The sequence below is a fragment of the Euleptes europaea genome, chromosome 15, assembly GCF_029931775.1.
Source record: "Euleptes europaea isolate rEulEur1 chromosome 15, rEulEur1.hap1, whole genome shotgun sequence".
Taxonomy (NCBI): Eukaryota; Metazoa; Chordata; class Lepidosauria; order Squamata; family Sphaerodactylidae; genus Euleptes; species Euleptes europaea.
In genome coordinates this window covers 31,836,131-31,852,954 of record NC_079326.1, presented here as the reverse complement: position 1 = coordinate 31,852,954, position 16,824 = coordinate 31,836,131, and the positions used below count along the sequence as shown (strand labels likewise).

Sequence of the window (16,824 nt, the reverse complement as noted above, 5' to 3'; positions counted from 1 at the left end):
ACAACCAGTCATATTAAAATTAAAACCAGAAACCTCCAAATTACCTAACCCAACAGTAGAAAGGGGAAAAGAAGACTGCTTCAGAGATAATTAAGCTGGTGCCCTACAAGTCCCACCCTCCATCTGCTATTCACCTAAACTTTGAAGAAGGGGGCAGCTGGAGCAAGGTCTCAAAAGTGGATCTTAGAAAACAGGAAAGTCCACATGAAGAAGACAACCCTCCATATATCCTGGTACCAAACTGTTTGAACACACATGAAGCTGCCTTATACTAGCCTGGGGCATACAACAGCTCTACACGTTCAATGAAGGCACGGAAAGGGACAGTACGAGCAAGCATGCTAGCCCCACCTTCTGCCTCTGTGTGATTGCCTGATCATCCACATGGGTGGCCATGCGAACTCTCCCTCCCCGCGATCAGCGACATTCCAAAAACAGCACATGGGGAAAGCGAGTTCATGCAATCACTTCCTCTCTACACAGTCACCCATGCAGATGACTGAGCGATGGCATGGAGGCAGGGCCGGCATGCTTACTCCCACTCTCCCTGCCTGCACATTCAAATGAACACACAAGGCTGTTGTGTGCACTGGGCTACTGAGTCGGATCACTGGTCTATTACGGTCAGTCTCGCCTACTCTGACCGGCAGAGGCTCTCCAGCATCTCAGGTACAAGTCTTTCACATCCATTTAACTGGAGATGCCAGGGACAGAACTTAGAACCTTCTGCATGCAAAGCAGATATTCTACCACTGAGCCACAGCTCCCCCCAATTTAGAGCTTAGAGTCAAAACCAGCACTGTAACTTGTATCTGGAATCAATCTGGGGACTAGTGAAGTTCTCTAGCACCAATAATGAGATCTGAACTGTTGACAGCAACTTTGGAGGAGTTTCAGTAAGCACTGTACATACTGGACAGCCACCACGTGCGTACTATTTGTTGCAACTATCAATGTCTCACAAGAAATAATTTACGCATGACTTCCTACTTTAAATAACAACGCAAACACTTGTAAAGGTTATAAGGCTTTAAGTAAGACAAACGATGAGGAGCTCCTACAGTGTGCTTTGTTACGACAGAATTATTAAAGGAAAAGCTCGACCTTTTGATATATAATGAACTAAATGTCCCTTCTGATTTACTAATTGGAGGGGGGGAGGAGAGGGTCAGGGAAGATTTCCACTCAAGTTTCTCATACTGAGAGGAAGGGACCTCGCCAAATTACTCCCCCCCCATACTTTGGCCACTAGCCCAGACTTTTCTCTTACTTAGCTCACTCCAAAAGATGAAAATCTGCCCTCAACTCTATTATGCCAGTAGAGGCAGAGACAATTTCAACTAAAGCAATAAAACACTAAAAAGGAAGAAAGAAGCCTGAGCCAGCAGAAAGTGTGGGAGAGGGAGGGGAAGGGCAGTTCTCCACTCAAAGGGCCCACTGGCCCAGAATAACAGAGTAGGAATGGAAATACAATGCAAACCTACTTAAGTAGTATGGAAGAACAAGCTATTTTCATGGTTGGGTAAAGTCTGCCAAAGGTATCACAAAAGATATACTTGCTAAACTCTATACTGAATGAGCATTTAAATGCCATTTACAAATTTGCATTTGCAGCCATTCAAATTATGTTCACAAAAAGCTACCGAGGAATCTGCCCCACCTCCACAGAATGATTGGGTCTATAAGCAACATATATAGACTAAACATAACTTATTGGCATGCAACTTTGTTTTGATTTCCATTCCATTTTCTCTCCTATGCACACAAGCTTGCACTGCATGCTGTGCAGGCTAGCTTTCAAATTCATTACCATCTTCCAGGATTCGTAGGGAAGTGTGGGAGAGAGTGTTGTATTTTAATCAACCATGTTGCTCAACAGAACATCATATATGTTTCCATAATAGCCTTAAGAACAGAAGGCGTACTACTTATGCAAGATCCATATAATCCCAAGTATTGTTCTTCTACTTTTCCTCCATATGCCCTGAAGCAGGGGTGTCAAACTCAATTGTTATGAGGGCCGGATATGAGATAAATGTCACTTGGTTGGGCCATGCCATGCCTCTCCAGCCCAGATTGAGAGTGGGGGGGGGGGTGGCTGCCTCGCGGGCCGGATAAGAGCTCCCAAGGGGCCGGATCTGGCTCTTGGGCCTTATGTTTGACACCCCTGCCCTAAAGCCTTCATGTTGCCTAACCATCTAGGGCGTGACAGCTTGTATGAAAGTTTGCACTCCCAATTTAGAATGAATCAAATCATTCTTCCACTTGCAGACCTTTCCCCCTCATGCACAGTTAACCAGGAGCTAAGGCTAGCACAGAGCCTGATTTAGGATTGATGAGGCCCTAAGCTATTGAAGGTAATGGGGCCCTTTATATGTCCAGCTGTCCTTTGTCAACAACAAATTGTTGCTGTTTTTTTGTGCTGAATACATGCTATATGGTAATTTATGGACCTAATAGGTATCTAAAGCCATTTGCACATAACAAAATATGTATTTTATCAAAGTATCAAATTGTTGAACTGAAATACAATTAAGAAGAAGTATATTAATAGAGAAATAATTATTAATCTCTAACTTAAAATGATAGCACTGTTGCTGTATGTAGGTTCTATTTTATTTGTTTTTTATCTTATATTTTGGAAATGTACATCCAGTTGTTTTTTCCTTTAAATTTTTTGGGGGGCCCCAAAGAGAGTGGGGCCCTAAGCTATAGCTTGTTTAGCTTATATGTAAATCCGGCACTGGGCTAGCGCCACAGTAAACTGAACTACAGCCAACACCTGGCAAAACCACCACCACCACCTGAATACCTTGCACTGAAAGAAAGTTTTGTCATGACAAAATGTACTGAAATAGGAGAAAATAAATACTGAAAACAACATACTTATTTCAGTGGAAGAACTCTTTAAAACATTTTGTAGCATGGAGATTTTAGAATTGGAGCCAAGTACTAATGAGGATTCAGAAAGAGAGCTGTAGCCTTGTGGTTTCATACTGGCCCATCTGCTGATACAGAAAAACAAGCTACAAAGAGATAGTCGTAAGTAGCTGCAGGAATAGGAATTGAAACTCCTTACCTATAATACCACTGTCCTTGCTTTCCAATGTGGAACTTGGGCTGCTAATGGTCCCACAGGGACTACTTCTGTTGGCGGCCGGTTTGCCAGCACAGCTGTTCAGAGTTGAGCAGGGACTATCGGTGCTAGGTGATGTTGTGCTGCTAGTTAGCGTAGAACAGGGACTGACTCCTTGACTAACTACTGTGCACTACAAACATGAAGTGAAACAAACGATTAATGCACACAGCATCCCTATCTGTGACGAAGGCTATTAATACTAAAGAAAAAAACAAACAAAACCTAAACACACACACACGCAAAAAACACAAAACGTTCCAAGAATGTTTCCAAAAAGGATTTCTTGAAACCCTTAAAGGGGTTAGAGAAATGACTACTGCATCCAACCGCTTGGAGAGTCAAATGGCATGGATCCAACAAAGCGTGAGCAGAAAGGAAAACATACTTAGTGCGGATCTGTTAGCACAAGCAATAGCACAAGGCCGACTGCAACACGTAACACTTCATTACAGTACTAACAATTTTAGAAAGTTGTGCTACGGCCTTATGTATACAGAAGAGTTTGGATCAAGCAGTTTCAACTTTGTGCAAGCAGCCTGACAAGTTTATTTTTAGTGCTTCTACTTGTACAAAGGGCTGTTGGGGACATGGAAATCTTTGTGGGATACAACCCAGTGTCTTATTTCTGAAGCACGAAATTGTCAGAGAATACCACCATGCTGAGGGGCAGCAATGCAAAATGGAGCTATTCAGGATAGTAGTCAAATGCAGACTATATTTTATTAGTTAGTCAAAAGGGATGGCATGAACAAATATGATTTAGTATCTCTTGCTCACAAACACTTTGAATTGCTCTAGACCAATGGTTCCCAAACTTTCTGGGCCACCGCCCCCTTGGTTCTACAAACTTAACCCCAGCGCCCCCTACCCTATCCTATAAAAAGCATTATTCAAAATAGGGGTTTGCATGACTCACTAAACAAGATCATAACATTTCAAAACAGCAACAGTTAATTGTTCATCTGTTCTAAGTCAAATTAAAACCTTTTAGTTGAAATTTATTCAACAAAACTGATGAACTTGATCCAGTGGTATCAGCTCTTCAAAGTCTGGAAAAAACCTCTGATAGTTTCCACCAAATTTGCCAGCATGGTGCCATAGCTTGATCTATTGTAAATTAGTGAACAACACAGTTGAAGGGGACCACCTCTAGCGCCCCCCTGCTGCCCTCTTGCCTCTTAGTGCCCCCTTAGGTAATCCTACTGCCCCCCAGGGGGTGGTACTGCCCACTTTGGGAACCTCTGCTCTAGACCAAAAAAGAAATATAGGCGATCTACTCCATTCTTTTGCCTATAATAAAATGTATCTCCCCAAGAGATTAGCCAAATTATTTGCTTGGTCCTTGTGTCCTGGAAGCCAAGCAATATGATAATCAATCCAGTGATCCTCAACATGATGCCCACAGGTGCCATAGTGCCCACTGATGTGTTTCCTGGTGCAAAGCAAAGAAACAGTCCTGTTTTTCCTCCACTTCAGTGTAATAGAAAGTGCTTCAGGGAGCATTATCTTTGTGCCTGCAGGGCACATCTATTTGGAAACAGCTACTGCCATCACAGTAAGAGGGTTGGCTTGGAGCCCATTAACAAGCCTGTTAACATTCTGTGATTTGACCTTGCCCTTGTGGCAGCCCTTTTGGGATTGGTCCCCTTTCCCTAGCAGGTATTTAGTTGTGGCACCGACTACCTGTTCACAAAATTCCAAAAGTGCTCACAAATTCAACAAGGTTGGGGACCCCTACTCTAACCAGAAAGGCCTGCGGTACACTCACTCAAAAACTCAACACAGCACAAGCAAGTGAGCTATCATCATTAATTTCTATTCAAGGGGGCAAAGAGGTCTGGATTGCCAGTCAACTCTAACCTTCAAAGCAAAAGCAAATAATCTGGTCAACCATGCAGATACCTAATCCTTAGATTATTTGTGGCCATTTCTTTGGCACTGAGAGCAACAGCAGGAATAAAGAAATACCCAAAAGTGTGTTTTTAAAAATCCTTCCAGTTACTTTAAGCATCAGATTAAAAACAATGGTCTTCTCATAATTCTATCCATCTTAGTTTTAAACAATTTTCTTGTAAGGGACAGAAGATCAAGTCACAGCTTATTGGTAACTTTTGTAGAGAGCACTGAAAATAAATTAAGTGTACACAGAATTCTATAAGGAAATGTTACTATATAGTGGTGTGTTTGTTATTAAATATTTTGAAGAAAGCTGCTGACATCACAGATTGGTATTTATAACTACTTCTTCAAGCATACCATAGTTTCATGTTTTTCTTCTACAGAGATGTGGGCAGAAGTTGGGATGCCTTCTCCCAGTAGAAATCCCAGTCTCGTCATCAGTTCCTGAGCTGCTGGTGAACAGCTTGGTTCTTTCTCAGACTTTGCTTCTGTACGAGAATAAAAACAACATATGAAGAACTACAGTCAAATATTTTGCACAAGAAGCAAAAACTAGTTTGCATTCAGTCCTGGGCCAATGCTACTGCAGCTTGCTGTATGGCCCTCAAAATTCTCTTTCAGGGGCAGGGGGGTCAACATACCCTTAGGAACAGAATAGGGGGCACACTGCGGGTCGGCAGTGGGTGGGGAAATCAGCTGAAATCACTGCCCCTTCTTCCACAAAAAGAAACAATGCTTTGTTAGAATAATGGCACAGTTTGATAAATTCACCAATCACACTTCTGAATCCAATGCTATATTCAATAGTTTAGAACCTAGGGACACTTGTACAAAAGTCAAAAATGTTTAAGTTTACTGGTTCCAACAGGAGATATTTCAGCACATGTTGCTTTCCCTATTGAAATCACTGAGGTTTCTGTATGGCTGACATACGCAAATACTTTCACACACTCATGAAATATTCTATCAGTATACTATAAGAAAATTTCAAGACTGCTTTTGTCAAACATATCAAGAAGTAAACAAATGACAATTATTTTGTCACCATCCATATCTACTTCTAAAACCAACCCAATTTTTTAAAAATTACTCTGAGAAAGACCTGTGTATTTTCCCTTTAACTCCTATGTATGGAGCTCAAGTAGCATCCAGAGATGAGAACATTACCTAATTTTAAAAGCTCCCAGAGCACATCAGAGGTACCTTATAAGAAAGCAACTGGAACCTTAATATACATCTCAACCACCAAGTCTGAAGGAATTATACAAACATAATACACTTGCCCACAGCAGACATCTGTTTAATCTTGAATTACACTATCAAGCAGCCTGGCTTTCCTACAGAAGAGATTTAACAGTTTTCCCAGTATCTATCAAAAAGAAATAAGGAGGTGTTCCATCATTTAAGTCAAATATCTTGTAGTTGATTCAGAGCATTTGGGGCTTTATTCAACACAGCATCTAATCCCTACAGAAAGCAGTCTGCCATTCCTTAATGCCATTAAGATTGAAGATATCCATAAGGAGACTATCATTCAAGTACTGCTTTTTATTTACTTAATACATACAGCAGAGGCTGGCACCATATTACTTTTCAGGGGTTTCCAGCTGTTTGTCTCCAAGCCTATGTAATCCTTTCCGTCATAAAAGGGCCAGGCGAGTGACCACAGGATGGTGGATGCCCCATTCAAAACCCGAAACAATTAAACAAGCAACATTTATTGAAAGGAGAGGGAAACCGTAAAGTCAGACTGGGAGTTTGAAGCAAAACAGCGTGGTTAAAAATTATATTAATCAGTCCCAAAGTCAGTGTGGAAACAGAAAGAAGTCTCTTTAAGTCTCTGGGTCCTGACTCCCAAACTGCAGACAGGTCACGTTCTCCTCACAGTCACTGAGTAATGACTTTTCCTCACAGTCATAGCAAAAGTCCCAGTAACGCTCAGGATGGAAGAGTCACACCAGAAGATGGCCACTCTTCCACCAGCTGCCATTCTCTGTCTCCCAGTCTGTTTTTCTCAGGAGCTTCTTCTTAAATTCATCACAACATCAGGAGGAAAAAAAGACCTCAGCTTCTTCCTCTTGGAGCCTTCTCCCTTCTTCCACTGCCCCATGGCCAGGCAACCACTCACCCTGCCTCCCCTGTAAGAAGCACCACCCTCGCAGTGGTTCCCAACCTTTTTTTGACCAGGGACCACTAGGACTTTCTTGTTCGGTGCAGGGACCCCAAGGTTCAAAATAAAAATTCCGAGAATTTGAAAATAAACTTTAATCATGTTAGTTAAACATTAAACTTAGAATAATATTTGAATATATATATTTATAATAGAGAACTTTTAATTGAAAATATTAATTTATTATGAGTTTATAGCTTTGTTTCGCGGACCTTAATTTAGTTCTCGCGGACCCCTGGGGGTCCACGGACCCCCGGTTGGGAACCAGTGCTCTAGAGAAAAGCTTCTTAAACTGTGGGGGTCACAAAAAAATTGGCAACAGTACAAGGTTTCTTTATTATCAATAAATGTTTGATTTGCATACCTATTTTATATACCTATATACCCAGGGTCGCGTAAAAACTTCTCGGGCGAAAAGGGGTCGCAAGTGGAAAATGTTTAAGAAGTCCTGCTCTATAGGTCAGTGTTTCCAGGCTAATGTTTCACACATACTTTGGTGCAACAACGCAACACACTTTTCAACAATACATTTTTTTACAAGGACTACACATACATGTTCACTCACACTACTCCAAATTTAGTTTCTACTCCATGTGCACTTTGAATGGGAACTCTGCTATCTTAAAATTTTTATAAATTCTGGATATTATGTAGTAATGACATTTCCAACAGGGGAGAAAAAAACAGGTTTACTTGACTGTGGATGATTATCCATTATTAATGTTACAGGGAGAATTAGGGAAACTGTTGGGCCATTTCACAGTGCTATATCCTCTGAATCCACCAAGGAATGCAGGGTTGTTGTGCGCAGAGGAAGGCAATGGTAAACCACCTCTGTTAGTCTCTTGCCTTGAAAATCCTACAGGTTGCCATAAGTCAGCTGTGACTTGATGGCACTTATACACACACCCACAGTATATTTGGAAAGGGGAAAACACCCAGCTTCCTCAGAGCCTAGATTACTTTCCCTTTTGTGTATTACGGAAGACACAGAAATGCTTTGCAAAGTGTTTACATATCATTTCTTTTCATTTCCCTCCCTCTAAGAAAAAACCCTCCAGAATTGGTATTCTTGTTTCGGTAACTTATTTGGCAGTGAGAAATGTAATAATTGCTGGGCATCCATAAAAGAGGTTATGAACAAGTAAAATGAATCTGCATTGTTATGTGAAGCCACAGTACCCTCTTTTTTCCATGTTTCCCAAATTAATTAGAGAACGTTTGTCAATTTAACTTTTCCCCTCTAGGCAAACAAACATTATCTCTTTGAACTGACTAAGAGTCTATCAAAAAGGAAGGACTTATCCATGAAAGCAGCTGACAAAATCATTTGGCGAAGAGTCCTTGTATTCCATCAGCTCTTACACCCAAGGAGCCATCTTCTATTGAGCCGTATAAAATGATCCTTAGTTTCCACTGTGGGGCTATTAGATCTTTCTTGTAATTTTTGTGGAGCATTACCATGTCTAAACATATATGGTACATAACACTAGGCTATTAGCAAGAAAACAAACCTACCTACCTACCAAAAGACTAGAGCTCTTGATGCCAATTTATTGGTGCCATGGGTACCAATCCCCATCATGCTATATTTTTTAAAAGCATGCTGTGCTATGGCTCCCCACAGCCACCCTATTTTTAATGGAAAGCAGCAATAAATTATCCTGGTCAGGCTGTTCCTCAGCTATCCCACAAAACCCCTCCTATAATAGATCCCATACCTCCCACTGGACTTCGGGGGTTACTGCACTTGTATTCCCAGCGATGTATTAAGAGTTTGAAAACGTTATAAAAAATACTGTTCGCACTTTCTATGTATTCCCACCGATGTATTAAAAGTTTGAAAACGTTATAAAAAATACTGTTCGCACTTTGTTTGGCCCCTTTAGCTGTGAAGACGTCTTCCAACCATTTATAAGCCGTGGTATCCAAAAACCCTTTTAAAGCGATGTTTTTTATAACGTTTTCAAACTCTTAATACATCACTGGGAATACAAAGTGCGGTAACCCCCTTCATCCCCCATTTGGACCACTTCTCCCTGCATGTTCCCGTGCACAAATTTAATTCTTCCCAGCAAGGTCTAATGACAGTATCCAGCTTGTTTATACAGTATGTCCTGAAGCTGACTGGGGTCATGCTTTTTAGTGGCTGCCCCGTGCCTGTGGAAAGGCCTCCCAGAAGAAGTCAGGCTATTCTTACCCTCCTGGCTTCCCAGCAAGCCAGAACAAGATTTATGCACAGCTAAAGAGACATCACCCCATGGGTCAGTAATGACCTGGTGCTTGCACAGCAGACTACCTTTACCTTTAAGAAAACGACAGATTATGACTTTAGATTATGAGAGACCTTGGAATAGGTTTTACACATTTTTTGGTAATGTTATGGGGACTTGGCATGTAGCCCCTGCCACTGGGGTTTTAAAACAGAGTTCTGGAGAGCGCTGGGGCAGCCTGAGCTTAATGTTTGTTTTATTACAATATTTTTATATTTTTCTTGCCCACCATGGGTCCTGAGATGCTTAGGAAAAAGACAGGTAATATTTTAAATAAAACAAACTTATAGGAATACTTATGCTATGTAAAAAAATGCATATGCTTTCTTATGGACGTGAACAGAAAAATACAACATTCTTGTTACTTCCCAAGAGCTCTCTAAGCCTTTATGTTCTCTGTCAAACTAAGCAGTGGGGACAATAAATTGCTCTAAAAGCTGACAGGAGTAAGCAGCAAAACAGCATATTAAAAATGGGGAACTCGCTGAGTTTACAAACTGTTCAATGCACACAAATGATTATGTTAAATTCAAAACATGATACTGACCACAGTTAAGAATCAAATTCAAAGTTTATATTTCTGTATAAACAGGAGAGAATAACGCTATTTCATGCTTGAAGCATTAGATTGTCTTCAAAAGTTGTATTGGCATAGTTGAAGAGTTCACAAAATGTTTTCCACCCTCAGGCAAGCAAGCCCAGCCTTCCCAAAGTATATTTATGTGGACAAATGTATTGGACAATCCTGGTGATTACCAATATTGCCACCAGCAGTTGCTTTCTTTTTAAAAAACGTTTTATTCCATTTTAGCTTTACATAGTTTTAAACAATATACATGCATAACAATACATAGCATACAATAAAAAATAGAATATCTGATATCAGTAGAAACATCTATAGCTTAAGGCACTGAGAGAAAGAAGACAAGGGGAAAATACACAATGCAGGTTCCTCCAATTCAAATGCTTATCCATTCTGAATGTGTTTATGTTCATACCTTTAATATACCGTACATTACATTCATAAATAAGCATTACCCTTCAGTAATTCCTGACTGAGACGTTCCTTTCCCAAAGGTAAAAACTGTATTACTTTGGAACACATCAACTAAATCCTGTGTTATAGGGAGAAATGTTTTAACATATACAAAAACAATCATGCATAATGGCTTGACAACCCTTTATTTGGTTAAAAATATAGCAAGCTCTAAAGTAGGATATAAGTGGTGGGCTTCAGGAAGGGAAAGGATTCATGTTAAGTTTAAAGGAGAGCACTTTGCAGCCAGTTTATGATTTTGAAATGAATTTTTTTTCAAAGGTTAATAGTAATTCATTATGCAATGGCTAACACAAAAAAGCATGAAATACTAAAAATAACAGAACACTGCAACAGTCAACTAAATGTAGTGGGGAAAGAATATAAGAAATGGATGATCAGATGGAAGCACAATATCCAAGAAAAACACACCACTTTCTTGTACAGAATCCGGGGAACCAAAGATGAAAGATCTCCATTCATAAATGTTGTCATCTTTAGGGCCGACACTTAGCAAGAGTTTAAAAGTTCATTGTATTGGAGACCTATGGAGATACTTGTTCAACAATTGTTGCAGTTCCTTTGTGATCTTATACGCAAGCTCTTCTGCTATCAGAGCATATCTCTTCTTTTTTCTGCCCAGGCGCTCTTCATCATCAATTTCTTCCATATGATTCAACTCCTCATGTGAAATCTCAAGCTGTTTGTTGGGATGTATTTGATTAGGTTGAGACTTACTTTCACACTCTTTGAATTTTGGGACTTCAGGAAGTGGAGAGCTAGTTCCTGCATTTCCATCAGACGTAAAACGTCTCTTTGAAATTCTGGGGAAATTGTCATCACAATCTGGCTCTGTCCGGTTATCCGCCTTTGGAGATGACAGGCCAATCAATGGTTCAATTGAAATGAAAATGGTATTTAAAGATTTCTTAAGCTTAGTCGGTCTTTGGGTGGTACCCTCACAATTTTTATCAAAGAGTAAATGGGAACAATCATCCAGTTGGCCATCTGCTGTAACATGCAAAGGCTGTTGTCCATTCGGAATCTTCTCCACAGAGGAGAGTTGTATCCAGTGTATCCGTCATTTGAACAGGTGGTACTATATGTTCATATCTGGCAGAAGATGTTTTAGCAGGAGCCCTTGACCGAGAAATCCTCTGGGTAGCTAATGTAGTGACCAGAACCAAAGGTCAGACAGCTGAATCTCTAAAAACCCTTATAAGGTAAAATTTGATAGACAGAAAAAAAGGATTTCATTTTAAACAGCGTAGTTGGAATTGTAGGATGTTTAAATGTCAACAACACTCTCTTGAAGACTTGAGAACCTGGAAGCCAGTCGACAGTAGATAGGGCGATGGAATGGGGGCAAATGCGCAGTAATTTACTTGAAGAAAAGATAATAGCTTTTCAAGACTCCCACTGCCTTTCATTTACTTGCAGCCTAACTTGGCTAACTCGTAAAGTTTGTGTATTTCCCTTTTCTTCTCATTTAATTGGGTATCTGTTTGTTAACAATTCTATGTTGCAATTGTCACACTCATTCCCAGTATGCCTGTCATATTATCGCCTGCCTCCTTAAATTCTGAGAAAACGTGTCAAAGGAGAGAATCTAATTGTTTAATAATTTTTATCAGCTGCTCGAAAATTGAGATTACAGTTCGAGCTGTTAACATACATTGGTCTCCCAGAAAGTCTAGAGCTTCTTAAACTTTTTCCACTTGCTACCCCTTTCCGCTCAATAAATTTTTACGTGACCCCGGGTATATAGGTATATAAAATAGGTATACAAATCAAACATTTACTGATAATAAATCATAAAGAAAGCTTTTACTGTTGCCAAATTTTTCGCGACCCCCCTCATTCAGTTACACGACCCCATATGGGGTTGCGACCCACAGTTTAAGAAGCTTTGGTCTAGAGGATTATCTTGCAATTTTTGTTCGTTGGAATCTTTATGGTTATCTGCTAAAGGATCACACAGAGAGCTTTCATCCTTATTCTGGGGCAGCTTTTCAGAGTTTGTTTCCTGAGCAAAAGACATATTCTGAGCAAACGCATAGTCAGCTGAAGATTGTAATGTGGGAGATTCCCCCAGGGAGGCAAACCTTTTAACTATAGATATAGAAAAAACTTTCCTTTGTCTATTTACATTTACGCTCCTCTTAGAATTATACAACTCATTGATCTTTGACTGCTTAAATATCTTTGTATGGCCTTTGATACGTGAGTCCAACCTGTGGCATTTTCTTAAGCTTGTTTGATTCGGCTGTTCATCAGATGTCACAATTCTTCCCAGGAATGGTAATAAAATCAAGCCTAAGAAACTCTGTTGACCTCTATTCCTTGTAGCTTGGATGTCTGCAGGTTTTTTTCCCTTACAGCTTCAAATTTAGAATACACACCAGCTGTGCCTTATCAGGACTCAGTGCTCAGGAAAAAAATATTTATCTTAAAAACTGGAACAGCATGCTGAGATATCTGCTCAGGACACCATCTTGATCCTTCTCAAACATCTGTAGCTTCAAACCAGGTTGGCTGCTTAGCCATTTGGGTAAGTTGACAGAGAAATATTCCTCATAATATTTAGGATTCCCACTCCTGTTGCTTATCTCAAGAAAGCAGCAAGCAGTCAGGATTCAACTTCAAAACAGTTTTGACTCCCTGCAGATCAGCTTCTGCTCCATCTCCCCCCACCACCAGCAGTTTCCATCAGTGCAGCTGCTAGACAACAAAAGGATAATGGAAGCAGAAACAAATCATCCATGCCCTGTCACTGAGCTAGATCCAACCAACTTTTCTACTGGTGAAAAAATTAACAAGGTGGTGCTCATTTACCACCAAAAAGGGTGTGCTATGAACCATGGACCCTGACCTGGATAGTACAGGCTAGCCTGATCTTGTCAGATCTCAGAAACCAGGTAGGGTTGACCGTGGCAAGTATTTGGATGGGAGTCCTCCAAGAAATGCTAGGGTCATGATGCGGAGGCAGGCATTGGCAGACTACCTCTGAACGTCTCTTGCCTTCACAACTCCACCAGGGGTCACCATAAGTCAGATGTGACTTGATGGCAAAAAAATAATAATGCCTGGACAATTACAATTTTGAATAGGGGCTCTGTGACGTACAGGAGGCTGCCCTGCCCCTGAAGGGAAAAATCAGCCACTCAGAAGAGCCAATGGAAGTGTTGTTCCAACATCTAATCACCTTCCAGGAGGAGGGTTGGAATGAGAGTTCTGCCTGGGACAGAGAAGTGAGTGACAGCTCAGGTCTGACTCTGAAAAAAGACCATACAGAATGAGGCTCTACCTGGTTGCTTGGCAGAGTGGTTCAGCTCTATCTCTGGGAAGGATCAGAGTACCCCATTTATTAGGCCTGTCTCTGGTGATGAGCAGACCTTGTACCTTTTAGTCTGACTCTTGGCAAAGGGAAGGCTGGGTATGTGTGAGAGGATCCAACCTAGTGGCTTATCAGTAACAGCCTGTTTGTGTCTGAAAGCGCTAAAGAAAATTCTATCTACCCTTTAAAGCCATCACTGATTTAAGTTTATGTGCCTCAGCCAGGTTTCTCCTTTGCCTGCCCATAGACCTGTACAGCTGTTCTGTTCCTTGAGACTAACCTGTAAATAAATAACTCTTCCATGTTGTTTCTGTTCAAAACCTGCCTCAGTGATCTCCATAAACTACTTGCGCACTACATATACTTACCTCACAACAGCGAACCCAAAGCCTATACACTCACTACCTTTAGAACACCTGGTAAAGGAGGGGAAGGTTTCTAGGTTAAAACAACCCTAGATCCTGGAGAGTCTTAGGCAGCTGTGTTTGTATCTTCAGTGGGAAAAAACAGGCTTGTCGCAGGCTCTTATAAGGAAGGGAATCAGGCAAGCTTGAGCAGAAATGCTGGTAGGATCCAACCCACTGCCTCCTATACAATGTGGTCACAAGTTCATAATGTGGTTATCAAGTGCATTAAGAACCACATGCGTGGTCCTCCCTGACCATCAGTGTGGGATTGGAGGTAGGGTTGTCAGATCCAGACTGGGAAACTCCTGGAGATTTGGAGATGGAGCCTGGGGAGGGCAGAGACCTCGGTGGCCTCAGACAGTGCCATAGAATCTACCCTCCAAAATATCAATTTTCTATAGGGGAACTTATCTCTATAGTCTGGAAATGAGCTATAATTCTAGGGTATCCCCAGGTCTTACCTGGAGGCTGGCATCCCTAGCCAGAGAAACCAAGAAACATCAACTTGGTTCTAAGAACTAATGTATATATTTACCTAATTCATTAATAAGATAACATCTCTACTTCCTTTTGATAGAAACACAGGACCTCTAAAGCAATATTCTACAACAAAACTCAGAGGAAGTTTTCTCCCACTTCCCTAAACATGGCTTTATGATCGTTATCACATACAGCCATTTATATTTAGTGCTCATTTCCCCCCCAGGTTTACAACAAGAAGCATATAACAACAATGGAACCCTGTTCAACAGAACAGGCCCTATAATATGCTCACATAATGTTTATATTTTAATACACAATTTTTATTACATGCTTCACATGCCTCACTATTTAATATCAAAGTTTAAAAAAGAAAAGAAAATGGACATATTTCGAGTTTCAGTCTTTGCAAGCAATTAAATCCATCAGAAACCAAACTAGCTACATCTATTCCATTTTTAAAAGCAGCACCTTCTTATCCAGCATTTCTATTTGTTCCAGCATAACTATGCTCAAACCTGCAGACACAGAAATTTCAGCCTTCTAAACACATGTGCTGATCAGTAGACAAGAACAAGCAAGCCAACAAGATATTGATAACCTGCAAAGCCACTTGAACTGGATAAGAGTGAGTGAGCAGTGGCATCTCTTTCCTTGCCAGAAGCCCCAAGGTGGGTGAGGATACAGCACACCCTTGCAACAGCTACCTCTCTCCCTGCCAATACTGGTTTCTGAGCAAAGAGAGGAGGCAACAGATATGTACATGGCTGTGTGTGTGTGTGTAAAGTGCGGTCAAGTCGCAGCCGACTTATGGCGACCCCTTTTGGGGTTTTCATGGCAAGAGACTAACAGAGGTGGTTTGCCAATGCCTTCCTCTGCACAGCAACCCTGGTATTCCTTGGTGGTCTCCCATCCAAATACTAACCAGGGCTGACCCTGCTTAGCTTCTGAGATCTGACGAGATCAGGCTAGCCTCCTGGGCCATCCAGGTCAAGGCATGTACTTGGCTACACCTATCTTAAGACGGTCTTGTGAGTACCAAACCTTTGAAGTGCAGAGTTAGCCAATGAAACAGCAGGGGAGGAACCAAAGAGCCTGCTACATGGCTAGCAGTAGTTGAACAAGATCTAGCAAAGTTTGTTCTTGTCTGCTCACAGGTACTTAAGGCCAGGACATGCAGCAGAGGCACAAGCCCTTAAGCACAAGCCAAATTAATTAATTTATTTACAAAAATTATATCCCGCCTTTCTGCTCTTACAAGAGCCTTGTCCTTTGGGTCTTAGCCTAGAGCTGGGTGGAAAATCTGGTGGGGGGGGAAGGGGAGGAGAAGACCTGCTGTTCATTTAGAAGTGTTCACCTGTTTGTTTTTATTAATGCTGTTCTTCGCATTGTAAGCTGCTCTGTGTCCTCACTGGTTGGAAAAAGTGGAATATAAAAATAACGCAATGTGAGCCCAAGTTTTATTACTTGACTATGATGTATACATTGCGCACCTACAGAAATAATTTAAATTCATTTGTTTCTTGCCTTGCACAATAAGGGTTCCACTTTCTTACGTTTGCTCGAGTCCACCACTGAGTACTGCCCCAAATGTTACCGAAGTACATGCCATGTCTTAATGTCACAGTAAGCTATTCAACAACAACAACAAAAAACCTCATCTTGAGTGCTATTTCTTTCTCACTGGTGGTAAATACTTTCACATTTAGTTCCTCTTCATATTAACCAGTTCAGGAAGGGTTTAAAAGGTTAGATCATCCTGTAGATTTGCCATCTCTTTAATGTTGTTGTTTTAATTATTAAACTGTATCTTGTGTCAGGCTTGTTGTAACCAAGGAGCAGTGAAATTTGCTCCCATATGGGAGAAAGAAGTATAGCGTCTTGGACTGTCCAACCTAGTGAACAATTATCAGTGTTTCAGGGCTTTAAATGATGGTCTTAGAAACCCTTGATCCACTTTGCTGAAAGAGTCACTAATCACTGAAGCATGAGAGGTGACGGGAGAGTAAAGCATCCCTATACGACGACTACTTGTAACTATTCCTTTGCTAGTTCGAACCAAGACCAGTTCAACAGCAGAAGA

General features: G+C 41.0%; 1 protein-coding gene across 1 annotated transcript in view; it reads right to left on the bottom strand.

Moving 5' to 3' along the window:
* The window catches only part of TANC1 (tetratricopeptide repeat, ankyrin repeat and coiled-coil containing 1), a 110,881-nt gene that overhangs the window by 60,506 nt on the left and 33,551 nt on the right, over positions 1-16,824 (bottom strand). Inside the window, exons 4-5 of the mRNA XM_056861258.1 lie at positions 5,396-5,526; positions 3,080-3,269 (exon numbers count right to left, since the gene is read on the bottom strand). Of these exons, the coding sequence (XP_056717236.1) occupies positions 3,080-3,269; positions 5,396-5,526 (321 nt within the window). The remainder of the gene's footprint in view (positions 1-3,079; positions 3,270-5,395; positions 5,527-16,824) is intronic.